The sequence below is a fragment of the Triturus cristatus genome, chromosome 12 (genome assembly GCF_964204655.1).
Source record: "Triturus cristatus chromosome 12, aTriCri1.1, whole genome shotgun sequence".
NCBI lineage: Eukaryota > Metazoa > Chordata > Amphibia > Caudata > Salamandridae > Triturus > Triturus cristatus.
The window spans coordinates 583,567,508-583,590,408 of record NC_140595.1 but is presented as its reverse complement, the minus strand read 5'-3'; the positions used below and the strand labels follow the sequence as shown (position 1 = coordinate 583,590,408).

Here is a 22,901-nt window from a genome sequence, read left to right as displayed (position 1 = left end):
GCATGTACATTGAACTTTCTTGCAATGTGTCGAAGCGCGTTTTGCTGCAAAACGTTCAATTAAGTTGGTTATAAAAAAAAATATATATATACACATTTCCATAAGGTGTACTATATGCCTGAGAGGTTGTGGAAAATGTGGAGGGGACGTGATCCACACTTTCTGAAATGTGTTGGAAGCACAGACACATTTACGTACACTGTATGGGAGAGTCCAGTTACAAAATCATACAGAACCTGAAAATCTGCGACCTGAGGCCATGATTGGCACTCCAAATGAAAAGGATCCATAACTGTAGATTCTTAATTTACAGCAGGACTGGGATAGTACAAGAGAGCGGGCTTGCTGGCTGGAAGTGTCTTAGGGGTGGACAAGAGGGAAACTGCCCTTCAATGGATGTCCCTTATAGTACCACCAATTCCAGATTGGTTAAGAGGCATGGACTACTGTGCTCTGGCCTAAGAGTCGATTTACACATGGGTCCGTCCTCCCAAACATCTCAAGATTTGCTGTAGATCATGGAACCATCTTGGTAACAGGCAACTGGTAACCAGGGCTACTGACGCGGTTTTCTGTGCTTTGTGAGATGCCAGCAGGCACCTGCAAGGGAACAGAACAAGGGACGTGGTGATGTATGATTCTAATTTTGATTGGTCTGACCAGGTGGGTGGGTGTGCAGTTAACAGTGCTGTATTGTGTTTTTATTCTCACATTCATTCTTGTTTTTTTTTAAACGTGTTTCAGGTATGTCTTAATAAAAATGTGAATAAACATATCTTTATTTTTTTTTTTTAAACCAAAAAAACCTGTAATTTGACATTGAATTAAACTCTGACGTTGTGTCCCTATCACAGATGCACACAAGAAGTAATTAGCAGACACTATTAATAGATGCTGCTGTAGACATCATGGGACATACGATTGGTCCATGAATTTTACAGCCCCCATATATAATCACAAAGAACTTGAAAACACAGAGTGGGTACAAAAATGTTTATACATATTAATCAGAGAAGAGTACCAACAAGAAAAATACAATTTCAAAAGACAGAGGCTTTAAATGGTAAAATGCCTTGATGGATTTCACCAGAGGTACACAGGTGCAATACAAATTGATTTATTTGAACGGTTACAAAAAGAACAAATAAAATAAATCAATTATTGTTATATTAATGCTTTGTTACAGATCAGGTAGGATAAGAGAATCGGAGGGAGCAGCAAACTAGTTCTAAGGCTTTCTTAAAATGCAATATTAACTATATGTTAGTACATCCTTTACATATCAGGTATAATACACAGAATTGCTGACTCATCAAGATTCAGCTCCTGTCACAGAGCTTTCATATTGCTTCGCCCATACTGGTGAGGCGCTGTTGGTACCCTATATGTGCACTACTGCACAGTAGAGCATCTTCAGAGACAAAATACAGTTGCCACTGCCCCCACCACAAAAGTATGAGCAATTCCCTAGAAGACTCATATGTAAAAACAGCAGCAGCATTAGAAAGGGTCAAAATCATAAAAGTGCTGTAGCCAAAGGAGAGAATAAGAGGTTTCCACAAGGTTGGACAAGGAGTTCTTATCACAGTAACTGGGAGCAGGATTGACCACTCTGGGGCTACAGAAACATGTTTTTACCAAAGAAGTGAGAGGTTCCAAATTTGGTTCTAAACGTAGACAATTTTCCGCAGGGAATAAAGCGCGCCCTGTATGATGCTACAGCTATAGAATTTGGCCATGGGAAGTGAGGTGAGACGTTAGTGGGATTCCATAGGGATGGCTCTGGCCACAGGGATCTAGCAAATCTCGCTTTGGCACTCCAGTAGAATGCGTCCTTTAGTAAATGGATTACCATACAAAACAAACAAACATGGTTAGCTTGCAACAGTGCATTTATGTTCTAATAGGTAACATTTTAGAGGAAGCAGATTAGTGCCCACAGCAACACAGAATGAACTTAAAACAATCCTTCTAGATTTTTCACTCCTTTTGAGGAATGGGTTACGAGCATTAGCTTAAAAACACAGGACATTACTTTGCATCTCTCAAACCTCACAGGTCACTTCTTAGATGGATGTATGGTAAAGATACCTTTATTTTACTTCAGGCATGTCTCATTAACATTATCTCTGATCCCTAAGGCAGATCTCATGGATGATTCTGATGCTGAATTTTTATTAAAACAGCTACTCTAAGATAAATGTTTTTTTACGCATTCTCTTGACCACCCTTGGCTGCCTGCACTTCGGTCCCTCAAATGCAATGAGCGAATGCCTCTAATTTTACTTTCTTAAAATCCTAGTATATTGATTGGCAATTAAATCAGATGAATGTGCCAAATTTGTTTGAAATTTGAATCCTAGTTTGAGAGGAGGTGTCCTCTGAGCACAAGTCCCTGCATTCCTGATCACACCATGAACATCAGGATTGTTGCTCACTGAACAAAGCAACCGTAGCAGATCTTAATGATCCCAAACGGACATCTTCCAACTCGCCTATATGTTGGTACAGCCCAAAACAGTTGGGTTTGCGTCAAGCGTTCCACAAGGAAATGTCCCTGCAACAATAGTTCTCCAAAGAAAGATCCTTCCCAGACTCAGATCCTTTGAATTATTCCCTGCTGCCAACCTGGACCTGAAAATACCAATTGTTTCTTCTGTTTTAATAATTATTTTCCTATGTTTCACATTTAAAATGTAAAGCTACAAACAAAAATGTATCAGAACTTTGGAAATCAAGAAATAGAGGTCTATGTCTTTTAAAATGTTTACAATGAGTAAAGACTATTTTGTGGAAGACAGATCAGCCTCCAGCACTTTTTGTACCTTGCTTCTTTTTTCTGGATTCATGTATGCAGCCAAGCCTCCAATGATGGGAGCATGGGTGTATTGGTTACAAATCTATTACTATGAGGTTAAGTAACATTTCTTTAGCAAGCTAGAAATTGTCTCTAGATTTTACAGCTGTGCCGTTCATGTGTGGTTGGCATTGGATAATCTGATAAAGCACAAATGTTCTTGATAAGCTGCCTGACCTATCTGAGCAACTACTCTAGCATCTGAATGCAAGCAATAATGATCACAAATGTGTGGCTTGATCTTTAAGTGGCCACCTCGGGTATCGTAATCAGAGGGACATTTTGAAAAACAGCGCCTGTTGCAGCCTAGCGTCCTGTAGAAAGAGCTCTCTAATGCACCAAAGTATCTTTTGGGCTTTTTTTAAATAACAAAGCCAGATATATTTCACAATGCACTTTTATATCCACTGTTTCTGGCATCAGTTTGGCATTGGAGGCCAAATCTTTTCTGGGCCTTCTCATATTTAATGATCCCCATGTAGTAATTCAACACTCATCTTTCATCCAGAGTATGGAGTGCTCCATCCTCGAGAGTTTCAGGGTTCAGGAAAAAAGCCAGCAAACTTGCAATCTAGTTAATGGGGAACGAAAACAACCTTAGGTAAGTTGAAAGAACTGTGCCACTTTGTCGTGGAGAAATATTGTACATGGTTGACAGTGTATTCCCCAGAGGCTGCCAGGATGTGCAAAGTTGACATTGGTTTCTTTCTGTAGCAAACAGGTCAATAACAAGTTCCGAACAGGAGTCAAAGAGGAAACGCACCATGTCTAGGTGTAATTCTCTTTTGTGCTCTACTCAAAAGTGCAGGCTTAAAGAATGCACCTGCCCACTGTAAATTTCTGTAAAGTGCTGAACTGACAGGCACACAAAACCTTTTCTCTTTAGTGGCTATGGGCTGATATAACTGATGCACGTCTAGATATCTATTCCATTAATAAGGCAGCCTATTTGGCCCTCATGAGGTTTCCTGTCCTCAGTGTACAGAGCATAAATAGCCAAAATTCTAAGCGTCTGCTCACAATATGTGGCTGCATATTGAACACGACTGTCTGAGAGCAAACTCTGATTTTGCGAAGTTATCTTTGTACTGATCACCATTGCAGTGAGTTGCAGATCGACATCCTTAATGAATATTAATTAGGGAGTTTGCAACTGAGACTACCCCACCCCCATCAGAGGTTGGCTACAAGCACAGAGGTGGTGGCCTGCAACGAGCAGCTGACCAAAGTCCTTTGTCTGCACTCCCAGTAGAACCTTTCTTTGTTCCTTATAGGAACCGGAGCCGTTTTAAAAAGTAAAAGTTAACCATTTGGGAAAACATCAGGGGAAGGATAAAGTGGTCTCCTGGATCACTGCCTATTTTCATAAAGGCTGCAAGCACAATTACCAAAATTCCCAATGGGATCCCTCCTCCATTGCACATCAATTACCACCTCCTTTGTGGTGCAACTGTTCAATGGTTTGCGACCTGAGCTGCTGTTGTAAACCACAAACAAACTGCCTATCGAATGGCAATTTGCAAGGAGCTCCCCTTTTATGCCCCTATGAAATTGTGATTCAGTAGGAATCGCAGAACACATTCTCCGAATCGGGAAAACTTTTCTGGTTTGTGAAATAGGTTTTGTACATTGTAAGAGGGTATTTTGCAGACACAAACCCTACGCTTTTGTGAATCACTGGCTTTGCAACAGCAAAATACAATTGAACATTGGTCCAGAGTCTGCTTCTCTGCTCGGTGAAATTTCATTGTCTGTAGAGGAAACAAAAAGGGTAAATGCCAAAAAGGAATGTTATTTACATGAAACTCAGCCTCAGGTCTGCGCCCCTGCATACTCGACCAGGAATGCCTTTACAGAGAGCCACCCAATGAGCCTCATGCCTGGCCACCATACCTGCTAGACCTGCAGCTCATCTGCTCTGTTGAGATGAAGTAGCTTGAACTTCAAAATAAGAGGCTTCTGCCTCTACCCTATTGCCGTTAAGACAATCCTGTAAGAAATCTTCCATACCACTCCACCTCCTCTGGTATAACCTATTTAGGATGTATCTGACTTTGGTGACAAACAACAAAGTGCCTCTAGAAGTGCACTCCTATCTGAAGACACCATTTTGTCAATACTACCCAACAGGAAGGATGTCCTCTGATTCCCTGGAAACCTTGTCCATACAGACCCTTCCCAGAAAGGCATCCTCAAAGATATAATTGGTGTCTTACTTAAGGACCATGCAAGTGGAACCTGCCTCAATGGAGCTTAAGTCAAAGATGCTGATTCGACATGGCCCAAAATACCATTGCACTGGTAGGACACAGCCCTATAGAGACCTGCAGTCTCTTAGATCTGTGGCTTGAACCTTTGACTATCAGTTCAAACTTGCATGCTGTTCTATTCTTTAACTCAGAAAAATATGGCAAAAAGGGGAGGAGGGCTAATCATCTGGGTAGGAATGTGCAATGGCAAAAGGGACATCTTGAGGAACCTGCCAATTGCCCCCAAGAATTATCAACATCTTCACTAGAGCCAAATGCTAAGGGCATGAATCTGAGAAGGATCCCTTGAACAGGAAACATTTACTTTAGAGGAAATAACGCAGCATTAAATACCAAAGTAGCATCACGACTTGGGATCAACATAAACAAGACTCATTTACACCTCCAGAAGGTGTACAGTCTACGGAATCTTCAACCCAGCCTTCTGGACACCTGGCAAGAAGTGCTCCCTGGGAGATACCATGGAGGTGGGCAAGAAAAGATGTGGTCAGACAGGTAGAGCTAACTAGGTGGCACTGGGATAAAACAAGCTCTAATAATCAATAATGGACATATACTAGAGCAGTGCCCCATTGTAGTACAATGAGCATCCAAATGGTGGCAATGATGTGAATTTATAGTCCCGGATGAAAGTCTTTTTCTACAATGGATCATCATATTACATACAGAGGTGATAATACAGACATGTTCCGCCCCATGGCCCTACCCGGCAGACACCAGTAAAATCCGTTCTAAAATTGCTCCTACATTCTTTGCCACACCAGGAAGGCTGTTGCTCAGTGGGAGAGACCAACTTTTTGTGTACAAACATACAGACATAAGGGACACCATAGGAGAGCAACGGTAAATGGCATCTTCTTTCCGACAGGCTACTTTTCTTCACAATGGATTGCCACTTCAGGTTTGGGTGAAAGATCTTCAAAACAATATTTATGTAGTGATACATTTTATTTTCATAGTTAAATACTTCTTCTTGCAAACTGTTATGGCCTGAGGCACTTCCACCTCAGTGCAGCCTATATGTAGGTAGTCAGGGAAGACAGTTGAATGTTGCCAAAGTCTACATCATGTGAGCAACAGGATAGTCTGGAGACTTTCAATCTTTACAGGCATCTGACACTAATATGGTGTATCTGATAAAGCAGTGAAGTTTCTATGCAGTGCTCAAAAGTCACAGGGAGATATCAGTCAGAAGTGAATATGATCAAAGATTCTTCCTCAGTGCAGACAATTTGCTGAAGCGAGTGTCTTTGAGCATAGTTGTCCAGTGGCTCAGTGCATTACTCTTATAGCCAGCGCTACCGTTTTAGCTAACAAAATATTACATTTTGGGACTCGTAGTTTTGCTTTTAAAAATATACATCCGGGTTTGGTAGTCACTGTATGGAAAGTGCTGTTGACTAAAGGGACAGGACAGGTTGATGGTGTTACATACGGCACTGGGACACTTGGCCCATATGAAGAGGACCCTGGACCTGCATTCCCCTTCATGTATTAGTGTGGCAACAGACAGAGTAGGCAGTGCTAAGATCTTTCCATCAGCACAGATAAGTTATGAGATGCAGATGCACAAACCGGAACTAAAGGAACCCATGGGGTTACCAAAGACACATGAAGTTGGGATGTACAGTGCCAGCAAAGGAAAATCCATCACATTGGGAACTGTGGCCAGTAGACACCAGGACAGTAATTAGGTGCTCCAGGGTGCAACTGTTTCAAGTCAACGTGGCCACAGAATAGGTAACAGTACAGTTATCTGGTCTTTACCAACAGACAGTAAACGATGCATGTGTCCCAAAATGAAGCAGTGCGGACTGTATGTAGAGTGTTGACAGAGGAACAGAAACCACTTTTCAGTGAGGTACAGAGAGGAAAAACAGCAGGTGCAGCTCAGTGGAAGAGGATTTATGGTATTTTATTTTTATTATAAGTCAATTTGCCACTGTAATGGAGTCTTATCATAGTACATGACATGTCAAAGGCAGCTGAAAGTTGCATGCCCAGAAAACAACTAGGGCAAGAAATATTCCTTACACCTTGCTCTCACCTGCAGTTGAAAATTGCTACCGTGGTAAGTAGCAGCTTAAAAACAAACAATGCATGAATTCAACACTGCTGAATTTGATAACAGAGATACCTGCACACCAGTACTCCCATGGCCTAAATGCCCTTGTAAGTGTATAGAGGTGCAGGAAAGGCGTTACCTCTACCCATATATCAGAAGACAGATTGTTTACATTGGCTTAACTATACACAATACTTCAGCATTATAATTTAGATTACTTGTTGCAATCTTCTCTCTTCTTGTGAACCAGCACCCCATGCTCAAATTTCCTTTCCCAAAAGCAGGAATGTAATGCTCTTTTTTGGTACTTCTGAGAACTTTGGGGAAGGTCATATGCACTTGTGCCACCAGCTGCCCTACAAATGAAGGCTGCGGGTATTCTTCTAGTAGTTCCAATGCCCCAAACAAATTAAGAAAAAAAAGAGATTAGATGAAAAAGAAAGTTCAAAGGACCAGAGAAAAGAGGTATAAAGTGAACTAACAATTCTAGTTCTTGCCAAGAGAATTACTAAATCAAACAATCCAAAGATCAAACAAATACAGTCCCTCTTCACTAAAGCAGCCACCAATTACAGAGCCTGACTTTTCTTTTCTATTATAATAGTCAGTGGCTTTTATGCTCCTTACTGGTAATATATTCTGGGACAGTAGCTATGCACTTCAATTTAAACCTTAGGGGGTGGGTAGGCACCCTTTTCATCTCTTCTGGAATAATGTGTTAAGCTGATATACTCTTGATAGAGTAAACGTTAATGCTCAAGTGCATGCTGTGCCCTAGGCATTCATGATGCTAAAGATCACCACTATTATTGTCAGAGACAACTAATGCCTAAGCCGATTCCACCTTATCGAAAACATATCTGAGCACTGGAAGTCACCAGAAGACCCACCACATAGTCAGTGGAAGACAGGTGTGTTCAGCTGGGTGGGAGCAGAGAAGACAACGTTGAGACTAGTGCACAGGAAACCATTGCCAGATTTATGGCACAAAGTAGTGGCCAGTTTTACAGGCAGGGGGGGGCGGGGGGGGGGGATGAGGCTTGATCACAGGGCAGCTGTAGCTAGCCCAACTCAGGTTCAGAAGTTCATTACCCCACTCCCATGTAGACACAATCCACACCTCTCGACATTCGCTGGACAAATGAACCCGACTGGGTATCTGACAGTTCAGACACATTTGGGAAAGTTGTTAGTTTAACTTGTTCGCAATGTGCCACAAACGGTGGGTCAAGGATGTCATTATTAACAGATGTTCTGTATGACTGATGTACATATTATGAAATCTTAAGCGAAAGATGTATGTAATAATGGACAATAAAAACATTTTTTGGAATGAAAAACATCTCTGCGGCCGCGTTTTAGCACCTGACGCACTTCCTCTTCGTCCGCTTCACTGCATGTCTTGTAGCATCTAGTAGGTCGTTTTCAAAATGAATTAAACCCTGCACTTTCTGGCACCCTATCCCCACCGTACCACCAGTTCATTTCGCACCACTTCACCCTTGCATCCGCAAAACTTTGCACATCCATCCACAGAACATCCCAGGAAAGCTCATAACCCCTTGTCTACCGTATCCCATGGTGACTCAAATCCCATTTTTAATGCATCGACAGAGCCTTTCAGACGCCATCATTAGTGTGTCCCAGGCCTTCACTTCAGTCACTAATGCATCCTCGAAGCCATCCACCGCACATTGCCTTACGACATCTCAGGCTCTTTACGTGACTTGATGCACCTGCTCTACTGCAACACTGTACCCATCACTATATTCCAAGGCCCTTCGAACCACATCCCCACTACATTCATTGAGTGCTTCAAACCCGATCTCCACAGCATCCATAACTCCTCAGAACCAGTCTCTACTGCATCTCTTGGCCCTTCACACCTCATCTCTTCCGAATCCAGAGCTCAACATGTCCCATCAGTATAGCAGCCATACACTCCATTGATCAGGTTTCTACTACATCCATGACCTTTGCACTTCATCTCTACTTGCTCCGCAGAGCTCTTCACTCCCAATCTCTATTGTACCCCTAAGTCCTCCACATCCCATTTTTACATCATTCACGGAAACCGTTACAATGAATCTCTACTTAATATATAAATCTCCTCACACATTGACCTCAACTGCATCCAGAGCCTTTCATACCCATTATCTTCAAACTTACCTGCGCTCCATCCACACATCCTGTCACACACATCTCTATAGTACACTGAATCTTCCCAGCCGATCTCAGCTGCATTCCAGAGCTCTTCTTATCATATCTCTACTGCATTCCTTGTCCTTCACCTATACTGCCTGGATCAAAGGACCTTCACACTCAATGTCTACTACATTCAGAGTACTCTGATCTCTCACTGCTACTGCATCCCTTGGCCCTTCATAGCCCATCTCTAATGCAGCCTTGGAGCCTTCACCTTTACGCCATCTCTGGGCCATTTACACACCAACTCTAAAGCAGCTATATACCTTTCACATCTCACATTTACTGCAGCCTTAGTCCCTTCAAATGCCATCTTTACTGCAACCATGGGCCTTTGCCAACCAGTTCTACTGAGGCTGTGGGCCATTCTTATCCATCTCTACTGCAGCGTTGGACCCTTCGCACCCCTGTTCTACTGAAGCCATGGGCCCTTCCCAACCCAGCTCTACTGCATCGTTGCGCCCTTCACACCCCTGCTCTACTGAAGCCATGGGACCTTCATACCCCAGCTCTACTGAAGCGTTAAGCCAGTCACACCCCATCTAGACTGCACCCAGAGAGCCTTTGATTGCATCGCAGGGTGCCTCACACCACATCTTCGGTGCGCTCCGTGGCACTACTGCTGCCCATCTCAGGTGCTATGCATGAGTCACCACAATCCCCAGTGGAACCCTAGGATGACCTGCCTCCCATTTTCAATACCAGTCAAAAGCTACTTGTCTTCCATATGGATTACCATATCAGTGGCAGCTTATCTAACTTCCGCATGGGAGCTGCAAGCCCAGAGCCTATTGCCAAAATAGAGGCAGGCTACTTTCCATATCGAATTTCATTTAGGGGACCAGTCACTTTCCATCTCTAGTTCCACCCTCTCTCTGCATCAGCTGTCACACGGGATACCATCACTCGCCACATCTATTGTCTCCCAGATGGCAGGTCTATTGCCACCTCGAAGGACCACCCATTTCAAATTTAGTGTCATTCCTGCAGCTGGCAACCAGAGGATCAGTTCAGGGAAGCGGCACATCCTGAGCACCAATCGGGCCAAGTCCCTTTCCCTCCCCAACTCAAGTGCCACCACAAGTCGTTTCAAGCTGCATCTTAAGAAAATGGCTTGATTATCCACAGCCATCTTTGCAAACTGAACTTTACTTGCTTGTGGTGGCTTCATTCTGCAATGCTCTCCACTGAAGGGATTTTCATTTCCCTGCATTTGAGCGCCCTTCAATGGAGAGCTTCACTTCCTGTGGAATGAAAGAGGGACGGGCAGGTGAGGGTCGAGGCCCCTCAGACTGCACATCATATCTTTGGAATCCAGGCGCTGGTCCTGCCCAGTGGGGACTATCAGTTGCAGGGCTTGAAGCATCATTATTGGAGGAATGGACTGTGCTATCTTTGCATGTGTAACTTTTCCTTTCGCTGTTCCTTTCCACTGAAGGGGCCTGTTCTTTTGGGTGTTGCACTGCTCTCTCATTTGGTGGTATTTGGCCAGGTTGAGGGTACTCAGATGGCGAGACAGCACCCTCACTCAAGTTCTGTAAGCTGATAGATATGCAAACATCGCCCACCTGCAACCTGTGACAGGGCAGTGCAAAAAGGTGGGTTGTTTGCCCAGGGTTACAGGAGGACCATCCCTGACCATAGACAAAAAAAGGGTGTTCAGGAGGCACATCCAGGGTAACTTTATTCTGCTGCTCACCCACCATGAAGTGCAATGTCACAAACCCTGGCCACTGACTCTCTTGGATGTCAACCACTGTGCTGGAGTCAATCTTCAGTCCTCCACTCACCTCTGCACTTCGAATAAAATCCTGAGTCTGAAGCTCTTCTACACGTTTCAACTCTCCAGTGGCTAGCTGAATTATTGCCCCCTTCATAAAGTGAGAAGGCAGAGAAGAAGGGGTCGGAGGTTGGACAAGAACAGGTTGAACAGGAGTGGTAGTGTCTGCTACTGTTGGAAAGGTCAGCACTTTTGTCGGAAAACTCTCAGTTGCTGGCATATCTGGTTTCTTTGCTTCCAAAACACCCTTTGTAAGTTCTGTTGCAGAGGAAACCAGACCCTGTCCTGCTCCAAGTGGCACCAGAAGAGTTTCCCCATTAGCAATCACCATGGCTCTCTGTAACTGGGCATGTGAAGCTTGATCCAAAGATGAGGTATACAAATGTTTAAGCTGGCCTCTTTCCACAACAGGTTGTGGGGGGTTTCTCTGTGCATGGTGGGCTGACAAGCCCCTTCGTTCCTCTTGGTGTTCAATGACATGTTGGGAAAGATTTAAAGGGCTAGAGGCATCTTTTCTGAGAGTCAGCAGAGTGTGGTAGTCTTGGGAAGCCAAACCACCTACAACTCGTTGAACCTCAAGGTCTGTGTCTGGTGTTCCTCGATGTGCAGTGAAAGCGACCTCGGGCCTAGTTTGGTAACCCTGAAAAATCTGTAAATTTACAATGTTTTCTCCTGCAGCTCCAGCTGTACAGTCATCTGTCCCTTGGCCCTGGGTGTCCATGGCCTGACTTGGCCTCCTTCCTTGGTTACATATCTGTTCCCTTTGCCCTCCATTGGCAGGGTTAACGTTCAACGGAGATCGGTCCTTTATGTTCTCAGGAGGCGAGCCAGGGCTGGATTCGGATGCCTCATGCAAAGTGTATGTGGCAGGAATCCGGGAGTTGGTGTGGTAGTAAACGGGCACTCTACCTTGGGCCACTGCTATAGGCAGAGGACTGGCATGATGGGGTGACTGATTAGCAGAAGCAGCAGCATGGTGGGAAGAGGGAGCTTTACTGAATGTGTGAGCATGTGAAGTTTGTGGGGGAGGGGTGGCTCCATCAGAGAGTATGGAATTGTATGGTACATAATGGGGGATGTGTGTGGGTGCCAGTGTGCCAGGAGGGGACACCAAAGAACTGGGCAAAAACCCAGGAGGCATTGCATAGGGAACTGCGTAAGAGCCTATAAATTGCACTGAGGTATGTGAGAGAGGAGCATACTGGATAGGGGAATAAGAAATGCCTGGGTGCTGCAGCACAGAGGCACCTACACTGAAAGGATGAGAAAGCGGACTCATATTTACCACAGGATGCAGAGCAGACGAGGCCAAGTTGCCTGCAGGTACAGCAACTCTGTAGACATTGCCATACTGATCCACAGTCACGCTAGTAAGTGCCTCACCCCCATCACCATATCTCAATCCCATATGATTCTGCCCAGCCGCCACCAGCACCCCTCTGGGCCACTCCGCAGCACTGCTCTGCGGTGTGTCATTTCCTGAGATGTTGGCAGCACTGGGAGTCTCCTCTGTGCTTTGTGGAAGGTCCCGCTTCTTCGGAGGAAGGCATTCCTGGTTTCTCTCGTGGACAGGTTTCATACTGACCGCCAATGTTCCAGGGACCACTCTTGGCGTGGCTTTGCTTTAAGGCCATCCATAGGCACAGTGAAAAGGCATCTGAAGACCTGTCCCCATCACAATTGGCTGGGGAGTCCTCATCTGTCAAAAAACAGAAAAACATGTATTGAGAAGAATGAAGTGATAGACTTGCACTACAATAATTTTGTTCAATCTGTAGCATATAAAAACCAAAAGTGGTTTTGAGTGAATTTTAAAAAGTTCTCTATTTGTGTGGATACCCATCCATTTTCTTCTCCGGTCCTCCCCTACCCCATCAAGAGCCACACTAGCCCTTAAGGCTGTGGTCTTCAAACTTTTTAATACTGCCCCCTCTCCCCCGTGAAAAAACAAAAATCATCAGCAATGATAATACTGTCTCCTTCGGAGGACTGACTGGCTAAGATGACAGGAGCTCTTGTTTGAAGTCCTGCCTGGCGCTCGCCTGATCCTCCCCGTTCAGGTTGCTGGCATGCCCAAACTCAGTCCAGATACCGTCAAAGGTCCCCTAGTCACTTGGGAGACCCGGTGTGCCTGGGCTTCTTGGGAGATTGCGGGCCATCAACAGCGGCCGAGCATGGCCATGACGGCGGCCGGGGGCATCGAAGGAGCTCCTGCCCAGTGAAGGAGAACATGACAAGCACCGCTTGAAGAGCCCTGGGTCCCGAACCGTAGCAGAGTGCAGCTACGCGGGAGAAACGCCTATTGGAGCAGCGGCCTCTCCACTCAAGGCATTCCTTTCCAGTGCCAGCTTTGCGGTGAAGATCAGCCCAACCTCTGCAGCAGTTTTGGACATAGCCTTTGCTCCTGCGCCCTACGGCGGTGCTTAAAGTGCAGAAGGGCCTACGGAAGTGATACCATGACTGATGAACTGGTGCTGCGCCCTAAAGGGAGTTAGATGGATTAGGCAACCCCCCCCTCCCTCCCACCCCAGGGGAGAACTCCCACTTCCCCTTACACTTTGGGAACTTTCTATTGCTGGCGAACACCAAAGGGCCGGACTGCTCATGTTTACCACGGCTCACGAACCTACGCGGTGCAAGCAGGGCGGGTCCACGCCAGCTAGCTTGGGGACTGCTTTCCCCCACCCCTTACCGGAGCGGATTTACTACGTTGCTACCAACACTTGCACTGGCTTGAGGCAGCTCCCTGGGTCAAGAGGCGGTTCAGACGCAATGATAATAGCATGAAGGGGTGCAAGAAAGCCCAAGCCCCACAGGCGCAGACAAAAATGGACAAATACATGATGCTGGGGAAGTGAGGGGGATTTTTTTTGGGGGGGGTAAACTTCTTGTTCACAGGGGGGAGGAGATACCCCCGTGATTCTGCAAGCTATTCAAGACTTGAAATCAGCATTGGAATTCGAGACTAGTGACATATGAGTGGATGTGGCTCTTCTGAGAGAAGATGTTTGCAACAAAGTAGACAGGGTATCAGAAGCGGAAGGCAGAATATACGAACTGGAGGAAACGGAGACAGCTTAAAATGGAGGTGCCAGACTAACTACAGCATTCAAAACTCTTATAGACCGTGCGGATAATACAGAAAATAAAGCCAGATTTAGAAATCTTTGCTTTATAGGGTTATCTGAGGGAGCAGAGGGTTCAGAGCCCAATATTTTCCTAGTGCAATGGATCTAATCATGAATGCTGTTAACAGCCTGTCTCCATATTTCGTAATCGAACGGGCGCACAGATTACTAATTAAGAAACCTTCAAAGGGTACCCCCGCCAAACAATTGCCAATTTATTTTTACTTTTGTGACAGAGACTCTATCCTGCATGAGGCACAGACCAAGAGGTAAGGACTATTCCAGTCCGGACGCATCATGATCTTCCAAGATTATACACATCAGGTGTAACAACATCGCAAATCCTATGACAACATCCAGCAGAACCTTCACGCTATGGACCTTCTACACAGGCTCCTCTACCCGGCCAAATTGCGTGTTATTCATACCTCCAAGTCTTATTTTTTTAAGAAATCCAAAGCGGCTCACAGGAAGGCGCCCACTACAATCTTTTAAACGTCTACAACACCCCACCTGCCCTAACTGATAAAATCTAAAATGTGGATTCTCAAACATCTCATTTTAAACATACCTCATAGTGTAACAATCATCGTGATGGATTTCAACTACATTATGGACTCCACCAAGTCATTCAGACCCCTGGGTAGGATGCAGCGGTCAGAGAGGGGATTGGAGGAGTAGACAATTAGCCTGGGACTATGCGACACCTGGAGGTTGTGGGATCAGGGATACACCCATGCATCTACAGCCCACGGGTCGCTTTCCAGGATTGAACTCTTGTTGCTCCCGGCTCAAGATCGCCTACACACGTCGACTATCTTGGATTTTGCTAGGGGATATATCAGACCATGACCCTGCTATGCTTCGCGTAAGTACTCTTGAGACTGGTGAGAGGCCAATGTGGCAGCTTCATGCTTGGTTCCTCTTCGATCACCAGTTTCCCTTGTTCCTTCTCACTGAACTTCAGGAGTTTCTCAAGATCAACGGAGGGATGGTGGACTCGCCAGGGATGTGGGCAGCCGGCAAGGCCATCATGAAGGGTATTGCCAGTTTCTATATCAGAGGTAGTGAGTGGGAGAAATATGTTCCTATCACAGACCATGAAACAGCTAATCTAAAATTGGAGCAGGGTTGCTCTCAGCATGAAACGGCAACTACCCGTTGATTGTGGATTTGCAGAGGCCGCGTATGATCCCCGCTGAACAGGGTGACCTCGACCAACCTATGGCGCTATAAGAGGTGGGGAGGGCCGGAATGCTTCCCGGTTGATTATATTACAACATACTTCATTCTATTATTCTTACCCCTCTTAAACTAATGTTCATCTTACCACCAAATTTCACTAACAGACATGAAGGTAAAACATTTTCACCAAAGTGCTGGCAGTGGGGCTTCTCTGTGTAGTGACAGGCCTGTTCTATCCAATGCAGCTTTATCCCAAACTGAAGTATGGTGTACTGCACCCAAAGAGTCCACCTGGCATTGGCCTGTTTTACGTCCCTGCAAGGATCTTCAGCACTTCTACTCAGTAATTTCGAAAAGGTCTTCGACTCCCTTGGCTGGGTATTTTTTTGAAGAGATACTACTCAAAATGGGATTTGTATCTCAGTTATGATTGTATGTGCATATCCTTTATGTAACACCGCAGGCCCAGATATGTGTAGAAGGAGCTATGTCCCCCAGATATCTGATTTTGAGAGAGACTAGGCAGAGGTTGCCTCCTCTCCCCTCTTCTTTTTGCATTGGCCATGGAAACACTTGTGACGTGGGTGTGCTGTGTTGCTCAAGGTTTAGGGTCTGACTGGTGGTTGGCGCTGGAGGACAGGGTCACTTTGTATGCAGATGACATCTTTCTGTTCTTCTCCCACCCAGCCGAGACAGGACACCTCCTCATTCACATTCTCGAAACCTTTGGAATGACAACTGGTTTAGGCGTTAATTGGACCCAGTTCCTTCTGGTCCCCCTGATAGTGAGATGAATCTTGGCGGATGGGTTTTCTGATCTGCCATCTCAGTTTCCAATATCTGGGAGTGCACATGGCCTGGAAACCAGAGTTAACATGAAGGCTGAATCTTTGGCCGCTCCTCCGTAAGGCTCAGAAGGACATTGATGGATGAACTAAACTGCCCTTCAACCTTATCATTAGACTGACTCTTTTCAATATGATGATCCTCTCGTGCTTGCTACACGTGCTCCAGAATTTCCCCCTTCCAATTTCACACAGCCAGATTCATGTGGGTGAATAAGCCTCCCAGGATCGCCTTTGGGAAATGTGTTCATTCGACACACGATAGCAGACTTGCCATGGCTGATGTCTGTCTTTATTACTGGCCAGCACAAACTCTGGTAGTGAATGACTGGATACACTGGAGATGAGAGGACCCCATGTTAAGGGGTGAGATTGCACTAATTGGTTTGAACAAGATCACAGAACTAATTTATGGTGCACTTGTTCCGGGGTCAACCCAAGAGGTGATCAAAGCAGCGTTCCGGGCATGGAGAGCGGCACTGCAGTGAACTGGGTGGGACTGGAGACTAAGGGCCTGATTTAGATCTTGATGGATGGTTACTTCGTCACAACGGTGACGGATATCCCGTCCGCCGAAATATAAATCCCATAGGATATAATGAGATTCATATTTCGACGGACAGGATATTCCTCACGTTGTGACAGAGTAACCCACCCGCCAAAATCTTAATCAGGCCCTAACCTTTGAGACCCCCCTTTGGGCGGGCTGCTAGCTGAATCAGGTGGCACGACTGTAAGGGTTGTGGAACTAAGATAGGATAGGCATATTTAGAGTGGGAGACGTTCGGGACAGTTCTCAGATAAAATTATTTCAGGAACTTCAAACTGAAATCTCACTGCACAGCTCCCAATTTTACCAATACTTGCAACTGAGACACCCCACTGAAACACCGACAGGCTCCTGTCGAAGTCCTTGAATACAACTAGCTTGAGACCATACTGCTTACAGGACCCTTGAGGAAAGGAGGGATATCCCAGATCTACAGGGCATTGGTCATTCACTCTTCCGATCTCATCTCAAGCCTCAAAGTATGGTGGAAGGGAAGGTTGGGTCCCCTGGATGATGACGACTGGAGGGAGGTGTGTATGGCACCCCACTCCCTGGCAATTCTAGCATGTCAACGACTTGTGCAACTTAAATACTTCCACCATACATGCCTTAGACCCCACCGGCTGTGGAAGACCATAATCTGCCCGTGCCTACCTGCTTCAGAGTCCCAGTCATCACACACTACTGGCCACAGTTATTCACATCATTGACAAAAGTCCTGGGGCACTCAGTAGAGACCTCACTGAGGGTTGCATTTTTGGGAATCTTGGATGAACTGGAGAGTGCCTGGGGAGAACGGATGTTAGTGGGACTTGGGATGCGGATTGCTAAAAGACATATAGCCAAATACAGGAAGTCCACCACAGCCCCCAAGTAGAATGGAGGGCGGGTATGGATTGGTGTACGAAACAAGGAGCTTATATATTCTGAAAGTGGGTGTTCTCGAAAGTATGCAAGATAGGGGGGAAAATGGTGGGCCTTCTAAGGGGGAGTGAAGGGCTGGGGTGGAACTGATAATTTCAAATCATTAGCGTACTAGGAGTTGTGCAGAGGTAATTATGGGTTTAATGCTTATCAAATCGTAGCCGCTCGTAGGCTTCGACAGTGCACATTACCTGCTGGGTTCTCAATCTGCTTGTGACCTGCGATCTGAGAGGACCTGCAAGGACGCTACGCTGTATCCAGGGGGAAGGCTGTTGATTTCCTTACCTTCGGGACTGCGAGGACCACGGTGCTCAGCGCCTAATTCATTCGCCACACCTGGCTCCTCTTCCCGACCCCGCCTCCATCACCCTTATAACGCCTCGTGGCCCCCGCTTCGCGGGAGCCGCTCGTAGGCTTCGACAGTGCACATCACCTGCTGGTTTCTCAATCTGCTTGTGACCTGCGATCTGAGAGGACCTGCAAGGACGCTACGCTGTATCCAGGGGGAAGGCTGTTGATTTCCTTACCTTTGGGACTGCGAGGACCACGGTGCTCAGCGCCCAATTCATTCGCCACAACTGGCTCCTCTTCCCGACCCCGCCTCCATCACCCTTATAACGCCTCGCGGCCCCCGCTTCGCGGGAGCCGCTCGTAGGCTTTGACAGTGCACATCACCTGTTGGGTTATCAATCTGCTTGTGACCTGCGATCTGAGAGGACCTGCAAGGACGCTACGCTGTATCCAGGGGGAAGGCTGTTGATTTCCTTACCTTTGGGACTGCGAGGACCACGGTGCTCAGCGCCTAATTCATTCGCCACACCTGGCTCCTCTTCCCGACCCCGCCTCCATCACCCTTATAACGCCTCGCGGCCCCCGCTTCGCGGGAGCCGCTCGTAGGCTTCGACAGTGCACATCACCTGCTGGGTTCTCAATCTGCTTGTGACCTGCGATCTGAGAGGACCTGCAAGGACGCTACGCTGTATCCAGGGGGAAGGCTGTTGATTTCCTTACCTTCGGGACTGCGAGGACCACGGTGCTCAGCGCCCAATTCATTCGCCACAACTGGCTCCTCTTCCCGACCCCGCCTCCATCACCCTTATAACGCCTCGCGCCCCCGCTTCGCGGGAGCCGCTCGTAGGCTTCGACAGTGCACATCACCTGTTGGGTTATCAATCTGCTTGTGACCTGTGATCTGAGAGGACCTGCAAGGACGCTACGCTGTATCCAGGGGGAAGGCTGTTGATTTCCTTACCTTCGGGACTGCGAGGACCACGGTGCTCAGCGCCTAATTCATTCGCCACACCTGGCTCCTCTTCCCGACCCCGCCCCCTCTTGGCCTCCCACTCATTAACAAGGCCCCTCCCTAACGCGCTAGCGGAACGCGCGCGGGACGCAGCTCGGGGCGAAGACCAGGCAAAGAGCGGGCCGTTTGTGGCCGTTCGTGGACGAGACGGGCCTCCCCTCCAAGTTTGACTTTTATTCATTTGCGTGATACAAATACCTGTGCAATTGTGAGCTCATGTTTTATCCTTATCTAGGTGACAGCCGTTCGCAGTAGCTGCTACGTTATTTTAGTGTTTTACCCTAACGCGATTTCTGGTACTAGCATCATTTTGTATTCTTAGGTCCTTTGTCACCTCCTCCGGCTACCCTCCCTACTGCTTGCTCTTTACCCTTGAGGATGACTTCCTTAAGGTCAGGTAGGAAGAGTGCGCAGGGTAGTATTGGGGGTCGTGTAACAGGGACTCTAGATAATTTTATCACAAGAGAAGCTCGGGTCCTTGAACAAGAAATTATTTTAACAGAAAAAAGACTGTCCTTAGAAATCTCAGCTAAAAGATCGTTCCTTGGTAACATCATGGCAGCCATTTCCCCCGAATGTAGGCAGCCCCAAACCGTTTCCGACTTGCTACCTAGTAACGTGCAAGGGTCGCCGGATATATCGGCACTGAGTTCTCTAGAAAATACTCCCGATATCTTAAATATTTCTGAACCTAGTGGCTTACCAACAAATACTAGTGTTATACTTTCACAGCCCACTATTGAGCAGTTACGCATAGACACCACGACTTTGGGTAGAAAGTCTCAGTCTATCCTTGGGAAAAGAAAACGTGTGGGAGTGCCCTTCAAGGGTAGACGTGCAAAAGTGTCTAAAGTGTCTAAACTGCCCAAACCTGCTAACTTACGTCATGCTCCCCATTCCCAGTTGCCTTGTACGCAGGTCCCTTCTAATCATGTACTCCCTGATATCTGGGTGTCGCACTTTGAGTCCCAGTTCTTGGACATTAATCTGGTCGAAGCGATCGCCCCTTCCCCTATTCGGGATTTGTCCACATCCCTGAATTTTAAATTCGATTGTGAAGAGGTTGAGATGGCTCTAACCAAGGTGCCTAGTGGCAAGGCACCGGGTATAGACTGTGTTCCTGCCGATCTCTTCAAATTCGATCTTGGCAATTGGGTGCCTTATATTGCACTCATGGCAACTGCTATAGCCAAGGGGGCTGCCATTCCCGAATCTTGGAAGGGCGCTGAGATTCTGCCCATCTTTAAGAAAGGTGATCGTTCCTGCCCAGGGAACTATCGCCCGATTAGTTTAATTGATTCAGTTCAAAAATTCATTGCAAGAATGCTCCTAGCAAGAATCCAGTCTTGGATCGAGCAGGAGGATATCATCTCGCCCCTGCAGGCCGGCTTCAGACCCTGCACTAGTACCATCGACCAGGCGTTCAAGTTTCAACTGATCGTCTGGAAAACGGTTTATCTATGTGGTGGTACTCTATATGCTGCTTTTGTCGATCTTCGGTCTGCATTTGACCTAGTCAATAGGACCAAACTGTGGGGGGCAATAGCGGAGCTGGGGATGCCTGCTGATCTTTTGAACATCGTCATCAGGTTGCATGAAAATAACTTTGCACAAGTTCGATGGGGGACTCAAGAGCAGGTTACCGATAGATTCAAAGTTAGTAGAGGTGTCAGGCAAGGGTGCGTCCTTGCGCCCACTCTATTTCTGTTATTCATAAATAGAGTCGTGCAGTATTTTTCTTCTACATCTACGGACGCCCCTACGCTGGGTGGTACCAAAATCCCACTCCTCATGTTTGCCGATGACACCCTACTCCTATCCCAGACTTTGTCTGGGCTACAGGTGGCTTTGAATGTATTTGCCAACTTTTGCTCCGACTTTGACCTCTTAGTTAATGTTTCCAAAACCAAATACATGGTCTTCAACAAAGAGAGATGTGTGAAAGGCCACGTGTTTATGAATAATGATTTACTTGACCGAACCAATGTTATGACCTACCTGGGGGTAGTCTTTGAAAATAAGCTGAACTGGAGGCCACAAATAGATGCCCTATCCCTTAAATTTGCCCAGCTCTCTGGGTGCTTGGTAAAAGAACAAAAGCAATCCCAGTCGAAAATGATAGGCCCTCCCATTAAAATTTATAATGCAAGGATTAACTCAGCAATCCTTTACGGCGCTGAACTCTGGGGTTTCGCCGATCTTTCCCCCCTGGTTAAGGCGCAACATAAATTTCTCAGAAAGCTTACGGGTCTCCCCTGTTCCACTCCAGTGAAACCACTCCTGCTGGATCTTGGCTGTCATTCTTTTGATGACATTGCTAGGTTTAAACCATTGGCCTTCTGGAGGAGATTATGGACGGTCCCGGAATTAGGCCCTTATGCAAAGGCATTTCTGGACGTCCGTTCCATCTTGGGAGCCGGTAACATCATCTGGTTCAGGCAAGTTAGCCAACTTTTGGAATCTATGGGACTGGGAATTCTTTGGACCGACCCGGTTACCAACCCTTTTCCCCCCCAAAAAACATTTTAAAAGTCTTTATTGGTCAATGGTGTTACAAAAACATCTATCCTCAGTTTCAGCTGAGTCCTTGTCAGGCAGGTTTCTCGAGTATAAAAAAGCCCCTCTTTTAGAAGCTTACTGGGACATTATTACCAGGCCTAGCGACAGGAAACTTTACCATCAATTTAGGGTTGGCACCTTACCAACTAAAGCATTTACAAAAAAATGGAAGGGTGTGACCTGTGATTCCTGCAGCTGGTGTACTGACTGTGTAGATTCAGTAGGTCACATATTTTTTGCTTGCCCGGCCTATGCTGCCCCCCGGGCCAAATGGCTTAAACCTATATGTCGCACATTGGGAACTAGACAGGGGTTTGAAGCCCTAAGAATTCTGAGATTTGATACTGGTGAATGTGTCGTAGTCGCAGTGGCCACATTTTTGGGTTGGGTCTGGATTATCAGAAATAGGAGGCACTAGATCTTAGAGCTGTGTTTACTCATGATTTTATTCTAATTGTGTTAATTTGGACTTGTTCTTAACATTTATTCTGTTTGTACTTCTTACTTTGTAATTGTCTTTTTTGATGAAACTTATCGATAATAAAGACTAACGAAGACCGAAGGCTTATCAAATCTGTATCGCCATTAAAATGTTGTTATGCCTCTACCAAAAATCAACCAAATTGTGTTATCCCCAAAAAATACTGACTCCTTCTCCCTACAAGGTTACAGGGGTGTGGAATTTCTATCGCTCAACATCCAGGACAAATCCCCTGAGTCAAGGGCAACAGGTTTTCAGGTTTACTTTGTCAAATGGACAAGTAGGCCCAACCCGCTGAAGGGCAAACCTTTTGGATGCCAATTTACAAAATGGATCTGTAAAAGAATTGTCTGCCAATAAAGTAAGACTTTAATTCATATGCGTAAATGGTTCAAACTTGTATGTATGAATCTGTAATGCAAAGCCTTTGTTATTAGAGCCAGCTTTGCAGGTAAATGCAGTGAGCTGACCTTTCATTACATTACAAAGGCTTGTACACGTGTTTGTAAAATGTAAACAATTTGACAAATATTATGCTTCCTGATTATATACAGAAGCCTCAATAAAAGATTAGTAACTGTTTGCTTTCAAACCTACCCACAAAAAACTGCAACCCAAAAAAAGCACTCAAACTGTTACAGAACCTTAACTACCATTTTTCTTTTGCATGTTTTAGTAAAATAGGTTTGATGAATGCCAATATTACAAAACAATTTAGAGTTAATCAGTGTAAAATCTTAAAAAGAATC

At 46.0% G+C, this 22,901-nt stretch overlaps 1 protein-coding gene across 2 annotated transcripts in view; it reads right to left on the bottom strand.

The window, feature by feature from the left end:
* Positions 1-978: 978 nt before the first annotated feature.
* ATXN1L (ataxin 1 like) overlaps positions 979-22,901 on the bottom strand; it is a 65,830-nt gene continuing 43,907 nt past the window's right edge. For both annotated transcript variants that reach the window (XM_085639366.1, XM_085639367.1), the window contains exon 2: positions 979-12,876. In XM_085639366.1, the coding sequence (XP_085495492.1) occupies positions 10,597-12,756 (2,160 nt within the window). In that variant the 5' untranslated portion in view covers positions 12,757-12,876 and the 3' untranslated portion in view covers positions 979-10,596. The remainder of the gene's footprint in view (positions 12,877-22,901) is intronic.